This window comes from Archocentrus centrarchus, chromosome 24 (genome assembly GCF_007364275.1).
Source record: "Archocentrus centrarchus isolate MPI-CPG fArcCen1 chromosome 24, fArcCen1, whole genome shotgun sequence".
Taxonomy (NCBI): Eukaryota; Metazoa; Chordata; class Actinopteri; order Cichliformes; family Cichlidae; genus Archocentrus; species Archocentrus centrarchus.
In genome coordinates, this window is record NC_044369.1 from 31,880,870 (window position 1) to 31,907,346 (window position 26,477).

The 26,477-nt window shown below is 41.0% G+C and overlaps 1 protein-coding gene and 1 pseudogene across 6 annotated transcripts in view; one reads left to right on the forward strand and one right to left on the reverse strand.

Moving 5' to 3' along the window:
* The window catches only part of ankrd6b (ankyrin repeat domain 6b), a 99,960-nt gene that overhangs the window by 4,720 nt on the left and 68,763 nt on the right, over positions 1 to 26,477 (reverse strand). For all 6 annotated transcript variants that reach the window (XM_030722298.1, XM_030722299.1, XM_030722302.1 and 3 more), the window contains 10 exons: positions 24,072 to 24,170; positions 23,650 to 23,748; positions 22,434 to 22,532; positions 15,867 to 15,965; positions 11,950 to 12,027; positions 11,380 to 11,484; positions 10,694 to 10,807; positions 10,437 to 10,607; positions 8,849 to 9,001; positions 7,402 to 7,515 (listed from right to left, as the gene is read on the reverse strand). In XM_030722298.1, coding sequence (XP_030578158.1) covers positions 7,402 to 7,515; positions 8,849 to 9,001; positions 10,437 to 10,607; positions 10,694 to 10,807; positions 11,380 to 11,484; positions 11,950 to 12,027; positions 15,867 to 15,965; positions 22,434 to 22,532; positions 23,650 to 23,748; positions 24,072 to 24,170 — 1,131 coding nt within the window. The remainder of the gene's footprint in view (positions 1 to 7,401; positions 7,516 to 8,848; positions 9,002 to 10,436; positions 10,608 to 10,693; positions 10,808 to 11,379; positions 11,485 to 11,949; positions 12,028 to 15,866; positions 15,966 to 22,433; positions 22,533 to 23,649; positions 23,749 to 24,071; positions 24,171 to 26,477) is intronic.
* Positions 1,618 to 4,347, forward strand: LOC115774568 (fatty acid-binding protein, adipocyte pseudogene; annotated as a pseudogene).

The following is a 26,477-nucleotide window of genomic DNA, read 5'->3' on the forward strand; positions in this document are numbered from 1 at the left end:
CTGTGGGTCTGGTCCTGAAAGAAAATTTTATGTGCTACTGACTTATGATGATGCAATCTTTAATGAAGCTTATCTTTTCATCATCAAGTTCACCTGTATGGACAGGAATGTATATAATACCTCTAGTGGTCTTGGTCTTGAGTTGAGTATTGAACCCTGTGCTATTCCTGTAGCACAGCTTTTATTGGCCACACCTGACAATGCAATTCAGTTTTATTTATATAGCACCAAATTACAACAAAACGCTACAATAATAGAGAGAAAACCTCAACAATCAGATGGTCCCCTATGTGCATACACCAAGCAACTAATATGGGAGAAATATGCTCTCTTTCTCTAGCCCCCGTCAGTCCACTGCAGCATTCTGGATCAACTTGGTAGTGTTTTTTTCTGCAGCCACACAGAAACTTTTAGAACAACCTGATGATAATAATAAATAGTACAGCCTAGAAGTAATAAATGCATGAACTAGTTTTTAGCATCACTCTGAGAAAGTGTTTCTAATTTTAGAGATATTGGTAAATGGACTGGTTCTTATATAGCACTCTTCTACTCTACTTTGAGCACTCACAGTGCTTTATACAACATGCCTCATTAACCCATTCACACACATTTATACAAGCACTTCTTTCTACACTTTAGTGCTTTCTATCTAACATTCACATGCCAACGGCTTGTGTCGGAGAGCAACTTCGGGTTCAGTATCTTGCCCAAGGATACTCTGGCATGCAGCCCGGAGCAGCCAGGAATCAAACCGCCAACCTTCTGATTAGTAGGTGATCTGCTCTACCTCCTGAGCCACAGTAAATAATGAGAGTGAATGGCTCAATAATGCTTCAAATTCTGCATTTATCAGCAGTGATGATCCAAAGGTGAAAAAGGAGGCTACAGTGAATATAGTAGCCATTAAAGAAGCACAGAATGCAACAGACCAGCTGATGACCTATTTCTCTTCATGGAAAAGGCTTAAGATGGTGTCAGTTTGCTTTCTACAGGTAGGAAAGCTTCTCCAGTTGTTGAGTCAGAAGAGAAGCGACATAAAGGCTTCTGTCTCCAGTAGTGGACTGGATTCAACAAAAGAATGAAGTCGAAAAGATGAAAACTTTAGGGCCACACTGGGTGGTCAGTGTTTATCTATCAATTCTGAAAATATAGAGAATGCCATTATTAAGTACTGCCAAAATGAAAGGTTTGGTGATGAAATATTTACTTTGAAACAAGGAACACAAGAAACGAAAGGTAGTCATCTTTGTAAACTTGATCCTGTAATGGAAAATGGACTTTTAAGAGTTGGAGGAAGGCTTAATAAAGTGGCCATGCTTGATGATATGAAATGTCCAGTGATTCTTCAGAAAGATCAGCATGTCTCCACTCTGATTCTACATCACATGAGCGATTAAGACACTACGGCAGAAATCACTTGCTGTCTCGACTACGCCAGTGTTATTGGATTATTAGTGCAAATGCTGCCCCCAGAAAAACCATCTCCTCTTGTGTTATCTGTAGACGGCATAGGGGAAAGCTTGGTGAACAAAAGATGGCAGATTTGTCGTTTTGAGAGACTTCAACCAGACCTCCCACCATTTATAAATGTGGGTGTTGATTTCTTTGGCCCATATGAGGTAAATGTGGGTTGCAGTCATGTTAAATGCTATGGAGTTAATTTCACTTGCATATTTAGCAGGGCAGTGCATTTGGGGTGGCTGTAGCTCAGTAGGTAGAGCAGGTCACCTACTGATCGGAAGGTCAGCGGTTCAAATCCTGGCTACTCCAGGCTACATGCCAATGTATCCTTGGGCAAGATACTTAACCCCAAGTTGCTCTCCGACCGTTCTGTCGGAGTATGTATGCGTGTGAATGTTAGTTAATTAAAAAGCACTTAGCTTTGTAAAAATGGAAGTGCTTGTATGAATGGGAGTGCATGGGTGAATGCAAAACAGGTTGTATAAGCGCTTTGAGTGCTCATACTGAGTAGAAAAGCGCTAAATAAGAGCTAGTTCATTTACCATTTGGAAATGGCATACTCACTGGATACCAGTTCTTGTATTCATGCACTGTGAAGTTTTATTGCTAAGAGGCCAAGTGTCCCACATTAGATTGAATAATGGAACAAATTTGTTGTGAGTTACGTGAAGCTCTATCAGCCTTGAACCACAAAAGGATTCCAAGTGCTTTACTTCAGTACCCCTGCTGCAGCACATCATTGTTGTATCTGGGAAAGGCTTATTCGTATGGTCAAGAAGGTGCTGAGCTCTGTACTTCATCAGCAAAGAGTGGATAAGCGCTTTGAGTGCTCAGACAGAGTAGAAAAGCGCTATATAAGAACTAGTCCATTTACCATTTACCATGATGAAGGATTACCTGTCTGTGTGAGGTGGAAGCCATTTTGAATTATTGTCCTATTACAAAAATCTCAGATGATCCTAATGATCTAGAGTCCATCCATCCATCCATCCATTCGCTTCCGCACATCCTGTTAAGGGTCGCGGGGGGGCTGGAGCCTATCCCAGCTGTCATAGGGCGAGAGGCAGGGTACACCCTGAACAGGTCGCCAGCCTGTTGCAGGGCCAACACGGAGTGACAGACAACCTTTCACACTCACATTCACGCACTCAGTCACACCTATGGGCAATTTAGATTAGCCAATTAACCTAACCCCAGTAAGTGCATGTCTTTGGAATGTGGGAGGAAACCGGAGTACCCGGAGGAAACCCACGCAAGCACAGGGAGAACATGCAAACTCCACACAGAGAGAGGGAGAGGCCTGGGCCAAGGTGGAATCGAACCCAGGCCTTCCAGATGGTATTCTAACTGTGAGGCAGCAGTGCTAACCACCGCACCACCGTGCTAACCACTGCACCCTCTTCGCGCTCCACCAGCAGAGATTTCAAATATTCTGTGTCTGCAGCCAGGGCGTCATTTTCACCATCATGGCTGAGGACTCTTGTTAACAGCGAGAAGTTTGATGACTACATGAAGGCAGTCGGCGTGAATTTCGCCACTCGGCAAATAGGAAACCTTGCAAAGCCCAATGTGGAGTTCAGCATGGGTGACGATGGCTTTATTACACTAAAGTCTGTGACTACGTTCAAGACCACAGAGTTCAAGTTCAAGCTGAATGAGGAAAGCGATGAGGAGACCCCCGATGGCAGAACCACCAAGACCACTGTCACACTCGAGGATGGCAGACTTGTGCAGAAACAGGCTTGGGATGGAAAGACCACAAGAATAGAGCGAGAAATTGAAGATGATCTAGAGTCCTTGACACCAAATCACATTCTCTTGCTAATATGCAAGCCGGCTTTACCACCTGGACTTTTTGAAAAAGGTGATTTGTACATCAAACAATGTTGGAGGCAAGTTAAATTCATTGCAGGTCTTTTCTGGTGCAGCTTGATTAAAGAATATATACCACTGTTACAGGAAAGACAACGGTAGTCAAAGAAAGAGAAATTTTGCTGTAGGAGATATTGTCATTGTAGCTGATTCCACTGGCCTTCGAGGATCTTGGTTGCAGACCTTCCCAGACGCACAAGGACTGGTGTGGTCTGTTAAAATTCAGACCAAATGTAACATACTGGAGCGACGGGTCACACAGATCTATCTTCTGCTGGAAACTGGATGAATAAAGACTAATTTGAACTCAGATTTCTATTTGAGTTACTGAATATATGGACATTATAGAATGAACTTGTTATAGGGTGGGTTTTAGATTGGTTGGTTACCCTATTTAAGGAAGGCTTTAGGGGCACAGGTGTGGTGAATTAGAGCCAGGAGGAAGCCACAGTTTTTCCACTGTGTGCAGTTGTTTTTTCTGAAGGTTATGCCATGTTTTTAATCCTTTTTTGCACTGTCCTTTGGAGCTTATTTTTATCTCTTGATCACGCACTCAAGTTTTTGAAGATTTTAAGTTTTATATGATCAATAATGTGTTAAAAGTATTGGACATTGCAGACCTTTTTTCATTACAATGCATTGGAAATGGCTTCAGATTCCCTCAAGTGGCATTTTGGTGGTTGGATTGCCACTGCAGTCCCATTGTAACTCCTGAGTACAGCACTATAAATGATGCATAAATTATATGGGTTTGCCTTTATTATCACTTTTTATGCAATAATGCAATGCAGTTGATGGATACACAATGGGATGGTGTTTTGTGTTCTTGTCCTTCCATTTAGTCTCAGATTAAATGATGTTTGAAGGCACGCAGAAATAAAAACTTCCACAGATATGTTAAAGCTAAAGTAACAAGTTTTGAAAATGTAAAGTCCAGCTGTGTGTTCCTTAATCTTGGGTCCAGACCTGAGAGTCGCTGCCGTTGCTAAGACTGCACTCTTCTGGGCATAGACCTCTGATGTTGTGCCTGGAATCTGCTTTAGCTACTTCTCCAGCAGTGTGGAGGAGTAATGCTCCTATCAGCACTGGGACCACTCCAGACTTTTCCTTCTGCATCTGCTCCATTTGTTCCTTAAGTCCCTGGTAATTCTGTTTTCTCATGCTCCTTTTTCCTGATGTTGCTATCTACTGGGATTGTCACATCTATCATAACTATGGTCTTCTGCTACAACTATCTCTGGTTGGGCAGCTTGTCTGTTTGGAACTCCAAGTCCAACAGGCCCTGTTGTTTGCAACCACTTTTAGTGTTTTTAGTTTTGGTTTTAATGGTTTTAGTCCCATCGAGACTTGGGGACTTCTGGTCCATATGCACCTAACCCTGTACACTATGCCAGCCACCTGTTGTGCATTCCAGTCTATGCATTCCCGGCTTGCATCTGCGGCATCCAGTAGTTACAGATACAAGTAGCATCCTGCTATGATGCATTAGATGGTCTCCAGAGCACCTTGGACCGTCAGCTTGGTTCCTGCCACCTGTGATGGACTCCTGTCCATATGGATCTGGTGCTTAGGGCCTGTTCTTGTGCTGCCCAGATCAGAGCCTCTGTGCTGTCCCTTAGGCTGGCCACTAGTAGGATTTCTTGATGCCTGCCACTGCCTTTATCTATTGATGGTAGATCTCATGCAGTGGCTTAGTCGTCCATGATAGATCCTCTTATTGTTCATGACCTCGGCTGCCTGAGGCGTTCTTGGAGCAGCTCATCTTGGCAGTGAGGGGGTGGGGGACTTCAGGTGTAGAGCTCCGTGCATTGTGAATTTTGGTGTGTTGACATCAGTGGCATCTATCTCCTCCTGTGGCCAGCTTATTATCCCAGCAGGGTATCTGTTGTCCGGTGTACGTATTGATGGCTTGGATCTTATTCCTACCATTCAGCTGGCTTCTCAGCACCTGTCTTACCTTCTGGAGCTGTGGCTATATAGGTAGGTGTAGGTGTGTGTGTGTGTGTGTGTGTGTGTGTGTGTGTGTGTGTGTGTGTGTGTGTGTGTGTGTGTGTGTGTGTGTGTGTGTGTCAGTCAATTGGTCAACTGCTAGACAAAAATATCTAGTCAACCAATCACATGATAGCAACTTAATGCATTTAGGCATTTAGACAGTCAAGATGACCTGATGCTGAAATTCAAACTGAGCATCAGGTTGGACAAGAAAAGTCACTTTGAACATGGATGTTGGTGCCAGACAGGCTGTTCTGAATATTTTAGAAACTAGTGAACTAGGGCGAATCATCCGAATAAGAAAAAATATCCATTAAGCAGCAGTTCTCTGGATCTCAGTGGTCAGAGGAGGATGCCCCTTATTGCTTCAAGCTGATAAGAAGACAACATTAACTCAAAGAGCTACTTGTTATTACCAAAGTATGCAGAATTTGTTGTTGTGCATCCCTGAATGCACAACACATCAAACTTTGAAATAGCTGGGTTACAGCAGCAGCAGAAGCAGACGCCTGAAATGGAGTCTACAATTCACAATTCAACTCAATATTAATTATTATTATTATAAAGAATATTATTATATATTAGAATATGTTATGTAGGCAACAAAAAAGACCTGAAGTTCTAATGTTTTTACAAAGTTGTGATCATGCTTTAGTTTTAAATGCTTAGCAGATTAAAACCACATTCATTAAAAAGGCTTTTATGCATTATATGAAAATATTGTGTAGAAATTGCTACCCCTATATAACCAACACACAAATTTGTTGTCATTTTCTGTGTCATTTAAAAACAAGGAAGAAAACTAGTATGAATAATACCATCTTTTTTTCATCACAGGACTGTGGAAAAAAAATTCAATCACCTTTGATTGTAACCTTCTTAAATACCGTATTTTCCGGAGTATAAGTCGCACTTTTTTTCATAGTTTGGCTGGGGGTGCGACCTATACTCCGGAGCGACGTATATGTGACATTTATAACACATGAACCAAAATACTCCAGCCACTTGACATCTCCGTGAACTGCAGCTTTAAGGCAGTCTTGCGTAACCTGTGGGCGCAGTGGATGATGGATGGAGAGCACAGCTTAACGGCAACTGGGAGAATGCGCCACCCAACTTTCCTGGAAGTCATTGGATGGATCAAGAAAACATGGGCTTCAGTGACAAACCATCCTGTTGGGATTCAGAAAGGCTGGAATAATTGGAACTGCAGCTGACGACGAGTCTGACTAACGCGACACAGAAGAGGAAGCGGCGCTTCGTCTACGGAGTGTACGGAATTGTTTAGAAGTGACACCGAGGATGAAGAATTCAATGGATTGATGGTTTGGTTAACTTGTTAGTATGTTCTTTATGCTATGGTTATCTGAATAACTTAATGTTACGTTAACATACCGAACACGTGTTCGTTGTGCGTCATGTAGCTGAATGTGCTACGTTAACATAACGTAGGTGTAACCGTGTTCGTCCTGTTCTTTAATCCATTATTATTTTAAATTGCCGTTCAAGATGGAATTTCTGCTCTGGGTCTCGGATTCTATCACCCCCCCCCCCCAAAAAAAGTGTGACTTATAGTCCAGTCCACCTATATAGTCCAGTCCACCTATATATGTTTTTTTCTTCTTTATTATGCATTTTTTGGCTGGTGCGACCTATACTCCGGAGCGACGTATAGTCCGAAAAATACGGTAACCAGTTGTTTAATGAATGCACTATCTCTGAAACAGAGTGGTAAATGCCTGACATTCCCAAAGGCCCAAGTTAACATTTTCTGTTTTCTGTTTTTTGTCTGGAGTTTACTGTCAAAAACTCAAATATGTTAAATTTACTTCCAAAGAAATCCAGTGAATTTTGGAGAATTCTGTTTAGGAACCATCTGAACAATAAATGAATTATCACAGGGGTCAGTTGCCAGGATCATGCCCCAAGTTGTACTATAGGACAAAGATTTGGCCATGTTTTTTTATTTCCCTCCAGGAACAAACATTATTCACACTCTGCGATGGCTTCATGCACAGAGCACAGAGCAGTTGGAGTTCCACAGTCAGAAGTGCAGAATGTTGATGGTGTTACCTGTCTTTTCTCTGATTCCAGTCGCTCCTGCAGGGCCCGCTGCTCAATTCTCTGCAGACAGTCGCTCCTCTCTGCTGACACTCTCTCCACCATCATCTTATCAAGAGTCCAGATCTGATCACAGAGATGTTAACACCATTAAAGGATCAAAGTTATTTATTGTGTCTCCTGTAGATTTGCTGCATTTCTGCATTCAAACCCTAGGCCCAGTAATCAGATAGGATGGTAAATGGACTAGTTCTTATATAGCGCTTTTCTACTCAGTATGAGCACTCAAAGCGCTTATACAACATGTTTACATTCACCCATGCATACAAGCACTTCCATGTTTACTAAGCTAAGTGCTTTTAATTAGCTAACACTCACACACATTCATACTCCGACGGGACGGTCGGAGAGCAACTTGGGGTTAAGTATCTTGCCCAAGGATACATTGGCATGTAGCCTGGAGTAGCCAGGAATCGAACCGCTGACCTTCCGATCAGTAGGTGACCTGCTCTACCTACTGAGCTACAGCCACCCTGGAGGATTAATCCAGTTGGATAGGATCAAATCCTGAAATCTGATTGTTCAAAGGGAAAACAGGATTACCTTATCGGATCAGATCTTTTATATCAAACTTTATATAGTTAATTAAGGATCTTTATTTTGTGTGAATTTTGACATCCCCTGCATCCCAATCTGTATTTGGTCATCCTTAAAACTCTGTATCCAGTTCCTTTTTTGAACAACCCGGACAAATGTGAGCTGGACTACATGATATTAAATGCATTCAAATAGAGGCTTCACTAAAAAGCCAAAAGTAAGTAGACAACCATGTGGTATAGATTGTGTGTGTTGTGTGTTGGATCCTTCCATGGGTCAAATAGTCAGTCTATCAGCTTGCCATTCAGTGGCAACCCCACCAGCTGACTAGTCATCACAGAGCCAATTAACTTTCATGATGAACCTCAACAGTTATGAAAGAACCAGATAAAGAAACATGACAGATTATTCTGGTAAACGACCTACAAGAAAGTTGGCATGGACCTGGCAGATGCCTCTAGTGTCTTGTGCTCTCTGCATACATTGCAACAGACCTGATGATTATTCTGAAATGTAATTCTGTAATGTTAAGACTTCATTTTGCTAATAATGTTAACCAAGCCACTAAGGCACTATGTACTGAGTACAAACACACGACTCTGCATACTGTTCCAATACTTAAATGAGTGGTGAGGAAAAACTACTATGTGACTGTTTCACAAGTATACAGAAAAATATAGATTAGAATTATGACTATTCTTACTCAAAGAACAGGGAGTCAGTGACTCTTTAATCCTACATCTTCAATAACTTTAAAAAAAAAATTGGATGGATAAGTTTGAAAACACCCCCAATAATATTTGGTTAAAAGTTACTTAATTTCTTCAGGGGACCAGCTGCAATAAGCAGCTGTGCATGCTACCTGGTATTTGTTCTTGCGGTCTAGCTGGCCCATCTTGCTGTTCATTAAGTCTTGAACAATGTGGATCTCAGTCTTCATCTCCTCCTTGGTGGCTTCCAGCTGGTTTTCCAGTTTATTGATAAGAGGTTCACAGCGGCAGCCATTCAGAGGAGCCTGTAACACAAAGCAGAAATCCATATTTGCTTGTTGTTTCCTTACAATGGCGTTTGCCTCAACAGGATTACAAATGTGTATGATATGCTCAACAAGCGTAAATTAATATTTAAAAATATATATAGTAATTTCTAACTTCGGAGGACTCACAAATGTGTGCTCTAATCCACACACAAATACAAAGCAATTTGACCACGTGTTTGACCACATTTGACCACATACGTGTGTGTGTGTGTGTGTGTGTGTGTGTGTGTGTGTGTGTGTGTGTGTGTGTGTGTGTGTGTGTGTGTGTGTGTGTGTGTGTATTTTTCTTTTATATTATTGTAACTTTATATTTATTCTTCTTTAAGGCCAACACCGGGACCTCAGGACAGAAATTTCGTTCCACTGCGTGTAAATGTGATGCGAATGACAATAAAGAATCCTTGAATACAAGCAGCGGAAATAAGCTTCCTCCAAAGATAGGGCGAGGAGTGCAGTTATTCAAGAGGGGCTCAGAATAGAGCTGTTATGTATGGATGGACTGTTCTGTTCCAACATTTGTGACCAGCTATATTCATTTGGCTTTAACTGTGGTGGTTAAACTATGTAACCATATCAAGTAAGTTTAGCAAACAAGCCAACAGAGAAATACATGTCTTTAAATCAGATGTTGAAAATCTTTTGCAGTAGCTTGATTTTCATCTACAGAGTACATTAGCAAGTAGTATCATTACTAAAGACTTAGCCCTTTTCAGATTGTTAATGCTACTTTGTGTGACTTTTGACTTCCTAACCAATTAATTGTATTCGGAACTAAATGTTTTTAAATATTTTAATTTTTTTTTAAAACAAATCAAAAAAACAAGCCCACCATTTGTCAGCAAAAAATAATTTAAGCATAACAATTGAAATAGAAAAAAATAATATAGCATCCTCAACTGCACCAAAGAGTAAAACAGTTAAATGTGGATTATTAAACATTAGGTCTCTCTTCCAAGTTCCTTTTAGTAAATGATTTAATTATTGATCAACATATTGATTTATTCTTACAGAAACCTGGTTACATTAGTACATTAGTTTAAAACAGGGGTCTCAAACTCCCGGCCCACGGGCCACCATCCCCCCACACCCCCCACTTCCAGCCCACGAAATGATGTCAAAAGTATAAAACAATTTGGCCGTTTAAGTACATTTTTTAAAATTTTGCTTTCACCTCCAATTAAGACAACCATTTTTCGTGTACTTTAAATCGCAGATCCCCGGGTACTGGCCCATAGGTCATTTGGTACCAGGCCACTCTGAGTATTTCTTTAACTTTAATTATTTGCTTTTCTTATATTTATAAAAACATATATATTATATATTTTTTTAAAGTAGCACTTCACTCAAACTGTCAGCTCACTGGCACCCTCAGTGTTACAGAAAGTGTGGTGATGAGAGTTTGTTCACTCACCTGCATGATCTTGCCATCTTTTCCTCGGTACAACGTGTACAGCTGATAGGCTTTGAAGTTATGTGGAGGGATAGATGTGTAAGGGGAGGTTCCACGCAGTTTACCTTTCCTCTTATGAATGGTTTCACTGTGTCTGGTCTCTCTGCGGCGCAGATGGTTGGACAAAGATGGCTGCAACAGCATTTTCTCCTGAGGTTAGCATGCATTACTGGTCACTGGTTTTTGTACAGGTTTAATCCTTAAATCCGTGGTCTTACCTTTTTTTTCTGCTTCTTGTTCTTCCCCCTCCTGGCATTTGACTCAGTTACCTCAGTGTGTTTCCAGGCACCTTGGTCACTGCTCTGGCTGCCACTGGGAACAGATGCACTATCCTGCAGAAAGAGTGGAAGGTTTAGCAAAGCAGTTTCCTGGATTTTAAAGAGGTTATTATGGGTTACTATGGATTTTTGTCTTTTCCCCTTCCTTTATTGTGTTAACAGACTTTTTCATTCATGTTAAAAGTCTGCATAGTCCCAACATCTATACTAAGCAGTGTTGCTCACATGCCTGAAACGCTTCATCTGTACCAGGCTTTTTTCCTCTTACTTATCTACATGTAGGTTAACAGATAATAATATAATATAATATAATATAATATAATATAATATAATATAATATAATATAATATAATATAATATAATATAATATAATATATTGCCTGTTTATTTATTGGCTAGAGCCACTCTATCCAAAAGGTGTGATGATGGCAATGTGCCTGCAAAAAATATAAAAGTGTGAGCTAGTGTTAGTGTTACTGTTAAAGCCAGAGTTAGGTGAAAACAACGCTGATTAAACTCTACTCGTAATACTTGTTTGTGTTAATGTGATTTCTCCCATTTTTCTTATTTGTGCTAAATTCTGCATTCAGTAAGCTAAAGCTGCACTCACACTGTAATATATTTACCTTACATAGTAGCATCTCATCTCTGGGCACCGACTGAGCTCGACCTTCTGCCTTTAGCTTGTCTCTCCTCTTCCTCACACTCCTACCACGCACAAAACTTTGCACCTGAAGGGACAAAATTCATCATCAATCATGATAAGTGAATTAAATAAAGTATTGATTCTTAAAGTCATATACAATAATGGACACAACAGAGAAAACACAGTTAAGAAATAGTTAACTGCCCAGTTTTTACTGGCTTTCAAAAAAACTCCTATTTGGATATGTTACATATAGGGTTTAAATATTTTTTCTTGCATTTTATAAACTGTCCATATATATCCAGAAATATGTCTGACAAATAAAACAAAGCATTTAGTCATTTTATCTAAATCACTCAATTTGAGAAGAGATTAAAATATCAGGCAATGGAAGTTGGTAAAATATGAACTGTAGTTACTCAACATGACAAATAAAACCAAGAAAAGACAATGACACACTATACATTCCACTTTTCATATTACATGAAAAACACTCTCTCACAATACATTTTGATCATCACTGCCTGTACTGATCGGAGTGGGAATTTACCTGGGGTGCTTTAGTCAGTAGAAGAGCTACTTCTGGGTTATTGTGTTCTCTGGCCTGGTCCAAAGCTGTTAGACCTGCCTGCAGAAACACAGATATACACAATCAACAGAAAACATGACTCACAGTGAGTCCCTATTTAGCTGCTTCACTGCTTAACTAAGGGATGGTTCAGGGTCACCTGGTCGAGCCCTAACTATAAGCTTGATTAAAAAGGTAAATTTTACGCTTAATCTTAAAAATAGAGAGGGTGTCTGTCTCCTGATTCCAAATTGGGAGCTGGTTACACAGAAGAGGGGCCTGAAAGCTGAAGGCTCTACCTTGTGATGTGAGTACATCTCACCCCTCATTGGCAGATATGCCTGTTACTTTATGGGTGTCCCATAAGTTTTGGCCTGATCAAAAATTGTGACACAGTTGACTATAGGCTATTCCAACAGCAATATTCTCTAAAGCGGTCTTTAACTCACTGTTAAAGAATGCTTTAGGTGTAATTAACCCCTGTGACAGTACTCCTGTTTATTTCCTGTGAAGTTTAAAGGGCCTGGAGAATCAACTGAATGGAGATTTGTGTGGGATTTGTGGAGTGTGAATGCTGCGGTGCAACCAGGAGCGCCACACGTGGCAATTCTCTACACAATTCTCTTTTAGGTCACTGAAGATTGAAAGTATTTTCTGTGGTCGACCTTTCAAATGTTTTTTTTTCATGTTCCTTTGCACAAAGATGTTTAGTTTTGGTTTGTGTTCAGTTTTTGATGGCAGTAGTTAATTTTCACCAGGCTTCCACAAAGCTTCCTTGTGGTCTCTGAGCTGTGACTACTGTGGAGAAAATTGTTTTTGCATCACTTAACATTGTTGTTCTGATCTCCCTCTTCTTGTCCCACACGCTGTCTCTCTCTTTCTTCTTGAGCAGAAAACATCTCATCTCTCTATAGTGGGTTATTCCACTGTGCTTCTGGATATGCCAAACATCACTGTTACAAACACTATACTGGTTTCAATATAGACATTCTCCTCCCAACTCCTATTGATGGAAAGCTTCATGATTGTGTCCTGGAGACTCAACAGGTGTGTACTCCTTGAGTGGACCTGAAAGAAACACCACTGCCTAATTCAGATCTTGTTCTTTTTGTTGATAGCTCTGCAATCTGTGATCCCAGTACAGGTAAAAACGGTATTGGTTATTGTGTGTTTGGGCTACACCGTTCTTGCCTCAGTCTCTCCCCCATCTCATTTCTCAGCCCAGGCAGCTGAGGTTGTGGCTTTGACTGAAACCTGCAAGCTTGCAAAGGATCAGTCTGTTACAATCTACACTGATTCTGGATATGCTTTTGGAGTAGAGCATGATTTTGGGGGCCATGTGTTGGAAAGGGTGGATGCTAGCTATGCTCACCCATCATTTCTTGTATGATTTGTGCTAACAACCGAGGTAAACCAACTTTGCAACCACCTGCTGCACATCCACTTCCTTGAAAACCTTTTGATCATATCATGATGGATTTTATTGAACTCAGCCCTACTGAAGGTAAATGTTGAAAAGAGACAGTTCTACACTGGACCAAAGGCCTGCTACTGGTCCTGACCTACATGCACATGAGGAAAAGAGGGTGAAATTTTATGTGGCAGGCCTCTTGCACTGCACGTGGGCCCACCACCTAAATTTCTCCCATCAACTGACTGAGCATGTGAGCATGCTATGTTAACCTAATATAAGACTTTGTCCTCTGATCTTTCATAGGTTTCTCAGCAGGTCAAAGATGCTCTCCCCACACCTGCCTCTTTCACTCTGCATGATCTGAAACCTGGGGATTGAGTGGTTGTTCGGGAGCTCAAGAGTAAACACTGGAGATCTAAACGCTGGCAGGGACCATTTCAAGTGATGCTCATCATGCACACTGTGGTCATAATAGCTGAGAGAGCCATTTGGATTCATGCCAGTCACTGGAGGAGGATTCCAGAACTGCACACCAATTTTTACCTTCCTGAACAGCAACACCTTAAGTCTTGACAGGCCCACAATAATGGCCTTTTGCTTCACAGCATATTGAGTGTATGCTGATGTTCACACACTGACATATCACATATACACATTCTTGAGCCATGAGCCACATCCACTCAGTAGTGGTGTGACTGACGGTGGATCAACAAGGGAATGCAGATGTCGTCCTCAAAGACAGGCTTACCTAACTTTGGCTTTTGATGTGTTTTGTTATTGTTGTCATTTTTACATCTGCTGGGGTTTGACTAGTCTTCTGTTATACATCCTCACCTTCCCAAGGGCTGGTAGTAGTGTGACTTGTTCTTTTGACACCACCGTTAGGGGCCCCATTGCTCAGGCTAGGATAGTGTCGGATTTCAGCTAGTCAATTATATAGCTTGCATTGTGTGTCTTCCACATTTTCATATCAGGTTTTGCAAAGGTCTTCCTGATTCGGGTAATCTGCTCACTGATGGTACATCTGTATGGGGTGATGTCACTTCCAACATCACTCACTGTTGAAGTGGACTCATGAAGGGGTTCACCATGGTTGAAGTGGTGCAGCTACTAATCCAGGGCTGGAGGTGATGGAGGGCTGAAGGATGAAAAAAGTCCTTAATCCATTCAAGGAAGGCACGCATATATTGAAGCCAGGAGCGAGCCAGGTACATATCTTCTACCAATACCCATACCTTTTTGCCTGAGGGAGATACCAAAAACCCACTGTTGCCAGGAAATGTGGAGCTGACTCTCAAACTCCTTAAAGCTCAGAAAACCTGCATCCCCTGGGTCCATACGTGTTGAAGTCTACTGTCACGGTGCGTGTGAGCTCACCGCGTGGCATGTGAGGAGGTGAGGGCCCAAGAGCAGGACTCAGGAGTAGGCAGTTGTTAATTAACAAAAGGTAAGCCTTTATTATGGCCAATAATACAACTAATAAAACTACAGAAAATCTAAACTTAGGAAAAACTAGGGAATTTGAGGAGCACAGAGAACAAAGAAACAAGAACACTGTCACAATAACAAGACTGACAAATGACAAGGGGAAGACTGAGATACTGTATGGGAGGTCACATGATAAGAGTGGAAACATCCGGGAGAACAGGTGAACAGTATTACACTAATGAGACAAAGGAAGCAAAACTAAACACAAACCACACAGGACATGGGACTGTCAAAATAAAACAGGAGGAGAGAAGGCAGGAAAACAGAAATGCAAACATTACACTACACAGGGAGACAGACACACTGAGGAAAACAGACACAAGACTTCACACAAAAAGGGAGGGACACAGGGAAAACAGAAGGAAAGCTAAGGTCTATAGCAACTGCGAACTTAACTAAAAATACACAAGGGAACACATGAAACGACAGAGCAAAAAGAAACAGTGATCATGAAGGCAAATAAACTAACTACAAACGTCCATGAAAACTAAGAAACAAAGAATCACAGCACCCGTACCATGACCTCTAGAAAAGATTAGATACACTATTAAAGGAGTCATTTAACTCCACCTGGCAGCCATTTATTTTGTTTGTAGACCATATAATGCCCAACAAATTAACAATTTTATGCATAAATATTCTAAATTTAGCCAACTGAACTATTGTATGACGATTGCTTTAACTGTCATATTCTCTCTGTCTTCTTTTTCTTTCCCCTCCCTAAGTACTCAGTGGATAAATAAGAACTATTTGGCTACATGCAATTTTGGGGGAGAAATGTGTTTATTTAATCATTTTGCCTTATTTTATGTTACATGAAGAAATTTTGGTGGCATATGGGGGGTGGAGGAGACTTTGTTCAATGGGTTAATGTTTTATTTTACTTTGCTAAATCAATAAAAAGACCTTGATTTAAAAAAAAGAAAAAGAAAAGTAAAGAAAGAACACAAATCTTCTACCGAGCATAACAGTGAAGAAAGAGCCCCTAGGCACTCACAGTGTTGCTGATGCAACTGTCTGCTCCAGCCTCCAGCAGCAGGCGTACTGTCTTCTTATGATTCAGAGCAGCTGCCACATGTAGCGGAGTGTCTCCAGCCTGAAGACACACATGCACACACATACACACAAAATAAAAAAAAAATGTCTTTTTCAAAACTTAAAAACGCCAATATTGATGCTTCCAGGATTCAAACCGTTTCTGTTTGAGACACTCTTTGAAAGGGGTAAAGGTTAACTCATCAAAGAACTCCAAGATACTGTCTTCTCAAATAAATGCATGGTGCCACGCCATGAGAATAAATGCAATTTGAAAGGAGCGTGTCTTGGAGTTCTTTTGGGTGACTGTGGCTCAGGAGGTAGATCAGGTCATCTTTTAATCAGAAGGTTGGCGGTTTGATCCCTGGGTGCTCCAGTCATCATGCCAAAGCCTCCTTGGACAAGATACTAAACTCTGGGTTTCTCCTGATGCGTTCATCAGAGTGTGAGTGTGTGTGTAATTGTTAGATAGAAAGCCCTTAGACGTAGAAAGTATGAATATGAATGTGTGTGTGTGAATGAGATATATGGTGGCTGTTTTGTGGAAGACAAGGCCGTGCGCATCTCCCTCCATGGGAGGGACGTAGGAGAATCACTGCCGATGAGTGCTTATGGGGGAGGGGACATGTAATTAGCACCTGCCTGCAACTGCCAAAAGACTCCCTACCAAGGTTTCTCCTTACTGCTAAAGTTTCTTCTCAGTCTGTTTCCCAGCCTATTCAAGCACTAGTGCAGGGGTGTCAAAACTTGCGGCCCTGCCTGCTTCTGGTCTGCGAATTGATGTCAAAAATAACATACAATTTGGCCCTTTAAGTTACTTTTTTGACATTTCGCTTAACCCTCTTAATTGTCAAGAAAGTAACTTAAAGGGCCAAATTGTATGTTATTTTTGACATCAATTCACAGACCGGAAGTAGGGGGTGGGGCCTGAAGCGGCCCGCGGGCTGAGTTTGGGCACCCCTGCACTAGTGGATTCAGGCACTGAACAGAGGTTTCTGGATCGTGACTCGGCTATGGATTTGAACATTCCTCAGAAACAACAGTGCTGGATGGAACAACAACTCCCTGACATCGCCCACCGCACCCAGCCAATAGCACTCTTTTTCAGAACAGATTCAACTTTATTTGTCTGATTTATTTATTGATTGATTTATTTGTTTATTTGAGGTATTCTGTAAGGACTTAGCTTTTTCTCTTCTGCCTCAACATCCTTAAGATTGTAAGTAATTAAGTGAGTAAGTAAGTAAAGCTTATTTATATAGCGCTTTACAAGAGCAGAATTCACAAAGTGCTTTACAATACAGAATAAAATGCAACAATTAAAATGGTCTAAATAAGCAAGCCTGCACAAATGAGTCTTCAGTTTCTTTTTAAAGGTATCAACAGTGTCCAGGAGCAATGAGTTCCACAATTTGGGGGCCACAACTTCAAAAGCACAGTCACCTGCTTTTGAGGTACAGCCATCAAGCACTGATCAGCAGATCTCAGAGATCTAGATGCTATGTATGGCTGTAGTAGCTCACTGATATATGGAGGCATTTGATCATGGAGGGTCTGAAAGTGATCACCAAAACCTAGACTTACGGAGAACCAGTGTAAGGAAGTCAGAATTGGTGTCACATGGGACCTGGTGAGAAGCTTCGCAGCAGCATTCTGGACCATTTGTAAGTGATCCTGAGAAGATTTGCTCAGGCAGAGGAATAATGAAAGTGAGGTGAATCGAGGTGAAGTGAAATAAAGGCATGTATAACCATTTCCATTTCACTTTGAGGCACAATATATTTAAGATGGGCAATGCTCCACAGATGATAAAATCAAGTTTGTACAAGATGGCTAACATGCTTTTCCAAACTGAATGTCTGATCAAAAGTAACCCCCAGATTTCTCACGGTGGGAAAAACTGAAGATGAAAGGGGTCCAAGATTTTCAATTACTGTGTTGTAAGGGTCACAGATCAGAACTGGAGCCTATCCCAGCTGACATAGGGCAAGAGGCAGGATACACCCTGTCCACACACACGCTCTCATTCACACCTATGGGCAATTTAGAGTTTCCAATTAACCTAACCCCAGTAAGTGCATGTCTTTGGACTGTGGGAGGAAACCCACGCAGACACGGGGAGAACATGCAAACTCCACACAGAGAGAGGGGGAGGGGCCAAGGTGGAATCGAACCCAGGCCTTCCAGATGGTATTCTAACTGTGAGGCAGTAGTGCTAACCACCGCACCACCATGCTGCTCACAACTGAATATCATCTGCATAAAACTGTCATGAGATGACTTCAAAGTTATTCAGGATGTGTCCAAGTGAGAGCATATATATATAGAACAAACGGGATAGTTCCGAGGGCTAATTCTTGGGGCACACCACAACATAGGATACCAGAGGAAGTCACAAAATTATCAGAAGCAATTCCTATCTCGCTCATGTGAGAGAGATAGGAAGAAAACCAGTCAAGAGCTGACCCAGAGATGTCCACCCAAGTTTTAAGTCTCTCAATCAGAATACCATATTCAATTGTGTCAAAGGCAGCTGAGAGATCCAGAAGTACAGCGATTCACCTGCATCTCTACGTATTAAAATATAATTTGAAACTTTGAGTTGAATGTTTCAGTAGAGTGCATCTGGCAAAACCCAGACTGAAATTTATCTAAAATGTTATGAGCAGTTAAAATGTGTTAGCTGGTTGACCACCACTTTTTCTAAAGTTTTGGAGATAAAAAGGAAGTTTTGAAATTGGCCTACTCATTTGAGTGAATAGTTAGAGCAGGAGAAACAGGTGTGACAATATTTCTGATTGTGTCAAATAAAACTTTAGAATTACCTCGGCTGTTATGGATTAAATTTGAAAGATATGTAGCCCTCACATCTTTCACCATATTATTAAAAGAATCAAAAAACTCTCTTAAAAAACAAAGATGAACCTGGATTTCCACAAATATTCCACTTTCTGACAGCTATCCTTGAATCAGCAAATACTATCATTCATCAAAGGTAAAGATTTAAATGGTTTTAAAAGGAGCAAATTTGTCTAAAACAGAAAAACAAAAGAAAGCACTATGAAATTCACATCTTTGTGCCATTGATTTGCTTCCCGGTGCACTTCTCCACAACATACAGCCTTTTGAAACCTGAGCAAGATGCAGTGCAAAAGTACATCCCTGGCTGCCTAAATAATCCAGGAGCAGGTTTCTTCTTCTTTGTAGAAAAGACAAGATGCTTGTCTTTGGAAAATTGATGCATAGATGGTGCATCGATTTCCGAAGTTTGAATGATATCACAATCAAACACCAATATCCATTACCCCTGTTAATCCTTATCCTTTGAACTTCTGCAGGGAGCTACCATCTTCAACAAATTGGATTTACGCAATGCCTATCACCTGGTACAGATTAAGGAAGAAGACAAGTGGAAGACTTTGCGCCTTGAGGCGGCTGTTGAGACTTGGCGGTAATAAATAAAATTGAATTGAACACCACCTTCAATAATTACCTTGGCCATTTCGAGTACCTCATCATGCCATTTGACCTCACTAATGTTCTTGCAATTTTTGAGGCACTGGTCAGTGACGTCCTCCGAGATTACGTCAACTGTTTTGTCTTCATCTACTTAGATGATATTCTGATCTTTTCCAGGAATCTCCCTGAGCACAAATCTCATGTCTATTAAGTCCTGTAGTACCTGCTAGAAAACAGTCTCTTGTTAAAGATGAGAAATATGCTTTTCATGTTGACATGGTTTCTTTTCTCAGCTACATTATACAGAAAGGACAGATAAAAGCAACCCAGCAAAGGTTCAAGCAGTGGTGGACTGTCTAATTCCTACAATCCGGAAACTCACCCATACTCCCACAGAGTGTCAAACCAGACACTCTATCCCGTCAATTCTCTTCTTCTGGCGTGGCCTCTGAACAAACCACCACCCTTCCAGCTACACAAGCATAAATGCGACACGAGGTTGGACACTTCCGTAGGTTGTGTACAGAGGCCGCAAAGACCCTGCAAGTCTAATTAGTGACCATCTAACTAAGCTAGCTCTCTGAACATCTCCAAAACAAAAGCAGCTTCATGGAGTGGAGAGCTGGATTTGAGCTTTGATTCCTTCAAAGAGTTCAGTTTGTTTTTGTCAAACATTTGTTGTGTTCTGATGTTATACACAACGTGTACTGCACCGACGCTGAAGTTTGTTGTAGAGTTTGAGTTCTGGAGTTCTTGTTTTTATTTATGTTTCTCCCTGTTGATGTTCATGTGTGTCCTTAATATTACACACACATTAAGCGTGTAGTGCTGCTATTTTGTGAACAGTTGGTTGTTGAATGCAATACACAATAGTCACTCTTCACAAAGTATGAAAAACTAAAACTAATGACAACTAAACTAAAACTAAGCATGAAACCAAAAACCAAAAATAACCAAAAATATAAACTAATAAATATGAGCAAAAACACTCTGAAAACTAACTAAAACTAAACTATAATGTAAAATCCCAAACTATTATTTCTATCTATCTATCTGTCTATCTATCTATCTATCTATCTATCTATCTATCTATCTATCTATCTATCTATCTATCCATCCATCCATCCATCCGGACCTTGGCCTCATGAAATTTTGTCTGACTGGACCTCTTTAAATATTATTTGAATACCCCTGCTTTAGACTCATGCTTCTAAGTTCACCTGTCATCCTGTTAAGAGTCACACAATTACATTTCTACTTCACATGTTTTGGTGGCCAACTCTTGTCAGAGAGGGGAATCTACATTTAAAAAATGGTGAGTTTTGGACAAGGGGGCGTGGCCCTTATGCCTCCGTGAATTCTGATCATTCGCCATGAAAATTTGATTGGCTGTCATTCATACCTACATAATCCAATCTGGATCAAAATTTCTCAGTAGGATGAGCATCTGCCCCTGTACACATACACATGGCAATATTTTATGAAAATCGCAGCGCCACCTAGTGGGAGCAAGAAATTACATGTTTTACACTTTCAGGTCCAGCTCTATGGTGGTTGAGCAGAACCATCTCAAATTTCCCCTGGAAAGTCTTAAGGAGTTGGGCTTACACTGTTTTCAAAACTGTGAGTTTTTGCCAAAGGGCGTGACCCTGGTGGGATGGCAAAGTTTGATGCTTCACCATGAAGACAAAAAGGGCTGTAACTCAAAGCCACATTGCCCGATCTGCCTCAAACTTCAGTGGTTTGATTAGCCTCCTGCCCTGAACACACTGATATGCATAAAGTCCATAAACATTACAGCGCCACTTAGTGGCAGCTCGAAATATCATAAAATAGCATGTTTTTTGGGTAGCCCCAGAGCTACATTTTATCTACAGCTCTGAACTTTTGCAGACTCATGTAAGATCCTAAAACGAACAAAAAAGTCTCTTGGACCCATACCCGAAACCCTACAGGAAGTCGGCCATCTTCAATTGAAGGTGACAATTTTTGCCATTTCCACACCTGCTATTTGAACAAACTCCTCCTAGGACATTTGACCCAGTGAGACCAAATTGGCTCCAGATCATCTAGACAAGGAGCCCATCAAATATTGTGGAAAGTTTTATACAAAATATTAAACGGCCTTGTCACACCAGGCCATTGAAGTTGGCCTTTGTTTTTCTCCCTCGCCACCAAAATTGCTTGTGCACTTGTTCACACACTCTTTGTCCGATCAGCCTGAAAATGTAATCACTCATGTACACACCCAGGCTGAATCCATAACTACAGATTCAAGGCTGTAGGTGCAATAGCGCCCCCTACAGAAGAAAATGAAAATTTGTATAGTGTCCACAAAATTAGTTTCTCTGAAATGTATGAAGATTTGTTTCAACAATCTTCACATCATCCTGATCAAAAAAGTCAATCAGACCCATGCCCTATTTTGCACGCTGGAGCCGTGAGCACCCCCCAAAAATTCCATTGGATCTATGTGGAGATCAAAAGCTATATTTTCCCATAAACGAATGAAACTTCCTACAGACCTTCTGTACACCATCACAATCAAAAAAACTCAGAGAGCGCCCCAGGTGGACATGCACCCCGGGTGGATGTGTGCCACGGGTGGACGTGCGCCACGGGTGCGAGGGCCCGATCATCACCGCTTGCGGTTTTAATTTCATTTGTTTTAGTTTATTTTAATATGAATTTTATTTTTTATGAAGGAACAATGTATATCAACACATTTTGTGTCAAATGGGGAGGAAACTCAGCTTGTTCTTCCTCTCATCACACTGGCAGTTTAAGTTCATTAAGTTCAATTTATTATTTATACAGCACCCGATAAAAACTGTGAACTCAAAGCACTATATACTGTATGGTAAAGACCCTACAATATTACAGAAAGAACCACAACTATCTGACAAACAAGCAGCTGATGACAGTGGATAGAAAGAGCTACCTTTTAACAGAGAGGATTTTACAATACAAACATAATTTTTGTATTACTAACAAAAAGGTTAAAGGATAATTAATGTTTCGTATCAGAGTAACTTGTACCAGAAAAAGCCCCAGTTGGTCAGTGACTCACCAAGTTCTTCTCTGACACAGAGCAAAATGCTCCCAGCAAGATGTGAATCACAGCCACATGGTTGTAGCGGGCTGCCACATGTAGACAAGTATCACCTGCCTGCAAAAAAGAATCAATAGCATATCAATAACCCTGTAGCGTTCAAATTCTACAGGTCACTCTCACCATGTGCCCAGGTCTGGCACATGGTGAGGATGAAGGTAGTAGATATGGTCAATATGGACTGTTGTTCTTAATGATCTACATCCTAACTGTACTTAACAAATGCACTGTCTGACAAAGATCAGGCCACACATTCCCATGCCTTTATAATACCAAGAGAGGTAAGAGACCCTATGTCTCTTTCCAACTCATTAACTCTTCAACAATCTGTAACGGGATTATACCACAGTTGTGTACATCTGATGGGCTGTTTCTTACATAAACAAAGTGAGAGTTCAGTGCATTTGTGCACACGGTACAGCAGAAGCAATCTCATTAAATCATTCACAAGCATCAATGATTTATTTCTCCCGAAAGAGAGACGGTCAGCCAGTGTGGCTTTGTACAACTGAGAAAGATGAGATGTCACCCAGAGGCAAAATTTTATTCAGATTTGTTTGTAAAAGTCACAGATGTTTTTCTTGATAAGTTTGTGTTTTCTGTGTTTCATCTCTTAAATTCAAAATTCAAATAATCATCAGTATTATTATTATGTATATGGATGTTTACCACAAAGAGTTTGACCTCTAATTTTTAGCATTTTAAATTGGTACTATTTTTTTTTTTTTTTGCGTTTTTGGCCACAGCGGCTTTTATAGACAGTGGAGAGCGCAAGAAATGGAGGAAAGATACAGGGGAAGACACGCGGGCAAACTGACGACGGGCCGGGACGCGAACCCGCGCCGCAACGCGGCATGTGTATGTGGTCGCCGGCTTCACCACTAAGCCACCCAGGCGCCAAAATTGGTACTATTTATTGGCAGGAAAGGAAAGGAGCGTATCCCAGCTGCCATAGGGCGAGGGGCAGGGTACAGGTCGCCAGTCTGTCAGGGCTAAAACAGAGAGACAACAACCATTTGCACTCAAATCTATGGGTAATTTAGAATCACTAATTACACCAAAACTCTCAATGAGTCTTTTTCCTTCTGCTGCACTGCCACAGTGACTATTAGGGTTCCCCAAACTGCCAAATTCCACTTTAAACACTGAACAGGAACAACCACCAGAGCCTTACATGGTTTTTGCTGTCAGGCCTGGATCCACCAAGTAGCAGAACCTTGGAGCTCTGAGCATGACCATTTTGACATGCAAGGTGGAGAGCTGTATTTCCTGCCTGCACACAGGAAGAGATTGTTCACTGGAGATACTTTTGTTGTATTGTTGCCACACATACACATACATATTGCCTGCACACAGGAAGACCATCTTAATGGTCTTTAAATCTTTTGATCTTTAGTCTGACAACATTTGCCAGGAGTAAGATTTCAGAAGTTCCAAACAGGTATTACTGTTTAAACACTTTGTGAAGGCAGTTTTCACACTTTAAGCTTTCTGGTTTTTTTTTTTTCTTAACAATAACAATTTTGAATATAACTTTTGGCTAACACATGCATTCAGTGCTGTGGTCCCAAGTAGGTAGGGTAAGTATAGGTTCACCTTGTTTTTGATATGAATATTGGCTCCAGCCTTTACCAGCAGTTTGACAGACTGACTGAAGCCATGCCAGGATACTTCATGTAGAGCAGTGTTGCCATCCTGACAGAACACAAAAAAAAAACAAAAACACATTAACAACAACCAGTCTGATGCATGCAACTGTGTCAACTCAAATCTAAGAGAAGCTTCATTTTATCAAGATTCAGAAGAAACCCATGAACTCATGTTGGTTACAAGGGAATTAGAAAAGCAGGACTAATGCCAGTACAGAACTACAGATTCAGTCTCACATGACATCATACACTCTGCAACCACAATGTTGTGGATCCCAGTGATTTTTTTGTACTGAGTGTTTGTGTTTTATACTGTGTGCTGTCTAGTGATTAAATTTTTTATAGTTCAGCTTAAAGGTATTACACTTGCATCTAGAAAAGCAATAAAAAATCATATTCGATATTTTAAACATTAAATTAACCTTTAATATCAGTTAAAAATCCCTTTTGATTGACAGACTAATTAGTTGTGGCTGTTGTAGCTCCCAGCAGTCACGCACTGCTATCACCATGCCCATACTTCATCAAAGTTTCACATTTTACCCAGACTTTCTATCGCCAAAATGATGTGAGATTCATGTTGCTCGGCCCTGAGTACAGAAGAGCCTTTTGTAGAATGGAAAGGTTTACAAACTTTTAAGCTAATATTTTACAGTTTAATAGGCAAAGTACTCCTATTTTGTTTTAAAGACACTTTTCTTTTTGTAGTTTTGTCTTTATATACCACCACAGTGAATTTTAAATTAAATAACCAATGTGTGAGTTTTAATTCAAAGGGTAAAGAGGCTAGTGAAGAGACTAGTGAGCTGTGTGTAAAATCTTACGTTGATTAAACTGTTACATACAGGGGTTGGACAATGAAACTGAAACACCTGGTTTTAGACCACAATAATTTATTAGTATGGGTGTAGGGCCTCCTTTTGCGGCCAATACAGTGTCAGTTCGCCTTGGGAATGACATATACAAGTCCTGCAGAGTGGTCAGAGGGATTTTAAGCCATTCTTCTTGCAGGATAGTGGCCAGGTCACGACGTGATGCTGGTGGAGGAAAACGTTTCCTGACTCGCTCCTCCAAAACACCCCAAAGTGGTTGGAGACTGTGCAGGCCATGGGAGATGTTCAACTTCACTTTCATGTTCATCAAACCAATCTTTCACCAGTCTTGCTGTGTGTATTGGTGCATTGTCATCCTGATTCACAGAACCGCCTTCAGGATACAATGTTTGAACCATTGGATGCACATGGTCCTCCAGAATGGTTCGGTAGTCCTTGGCAGTGACGCGCCCAAGGGAATGCCATGATATGACAGCCCAAACCATCACTGATCCACCCCCATGCTTCAATCTGGGCATGCAACAGTCTGGGTGGTACGCTTCTTTGGGGCTTCTCCACACCGTAACTCTCCTGGATGTGGGGAAAACAGTAAAGGTGGACTCATCAGAGAACAATACATGTTTCACATTGTCCACAGCCCAAGATTTGCGCTCCTTGGACCATTGAAACCGACGTTTGGCATTGGCACAAGTGACCAAAGATTTGGCTATAGCAGCCCGGCCGTGTATATTGACCCTGTGGAGCTCCCGGCAGACAGTTTTGGTGAAAACAGGAGAGTTGAGGTGCACTTTTAATTCTGCCGTGATTTGGGCAGCCGTGGTTTTATGTTTTTTGGATACAATCCGGGTTAGCACCCGAACATCCCTTTCAGACAGCTTCCTCTTGCGTCCACAGTTAATCTTGTTGGATGTGGTTCGTCCTTCTTGGTGGTATGCTGACATTACCCTGGATACCGTGGCTCTTGATACATCATAAAGACTTGCTGTCTTGGTCACAGATGCGCCACCAAGACGTGCACCAACAATTTGTCCTCTTTTGAACTCTGGTATGTCACCCATAATTTTGTGTGCATTGCAATATTTTGAGCAAAACTGTGCTCTTACCCTGCTAATTGGACCTTTGCACCAGTAAGAGCAGAGTGTGATGTGCAATTAATGAAGATTGGCCACCAGGCTAGTCCAATTTAGCAATGAAACCTCCCACACCAGTGTTTCATTGTCCAACCCCTGTATGTGTAAGGCTATTTGAATACATTTGTAAGCAAGTTTGCTACATATCCACTTAGTTTCACAAGTATTACTCACAAAGCTGCTAGCAAAGTAAAGTGAAGCCAATCAAGTAAGGCTTTGTAATGATATATAACTAATTACATTTATCCTATGGGCGGAATTAGAAATAAAGGCCTGCACTCAAAGTAGAATTGCCGTACTTCTTGTAAATGATTTGAAAGTCCATTCAGAAAAATTTTCACCAAGACTGAGAGTTTCTTTCTCATTGGGGCAAGGTTCAACTGTTTGATA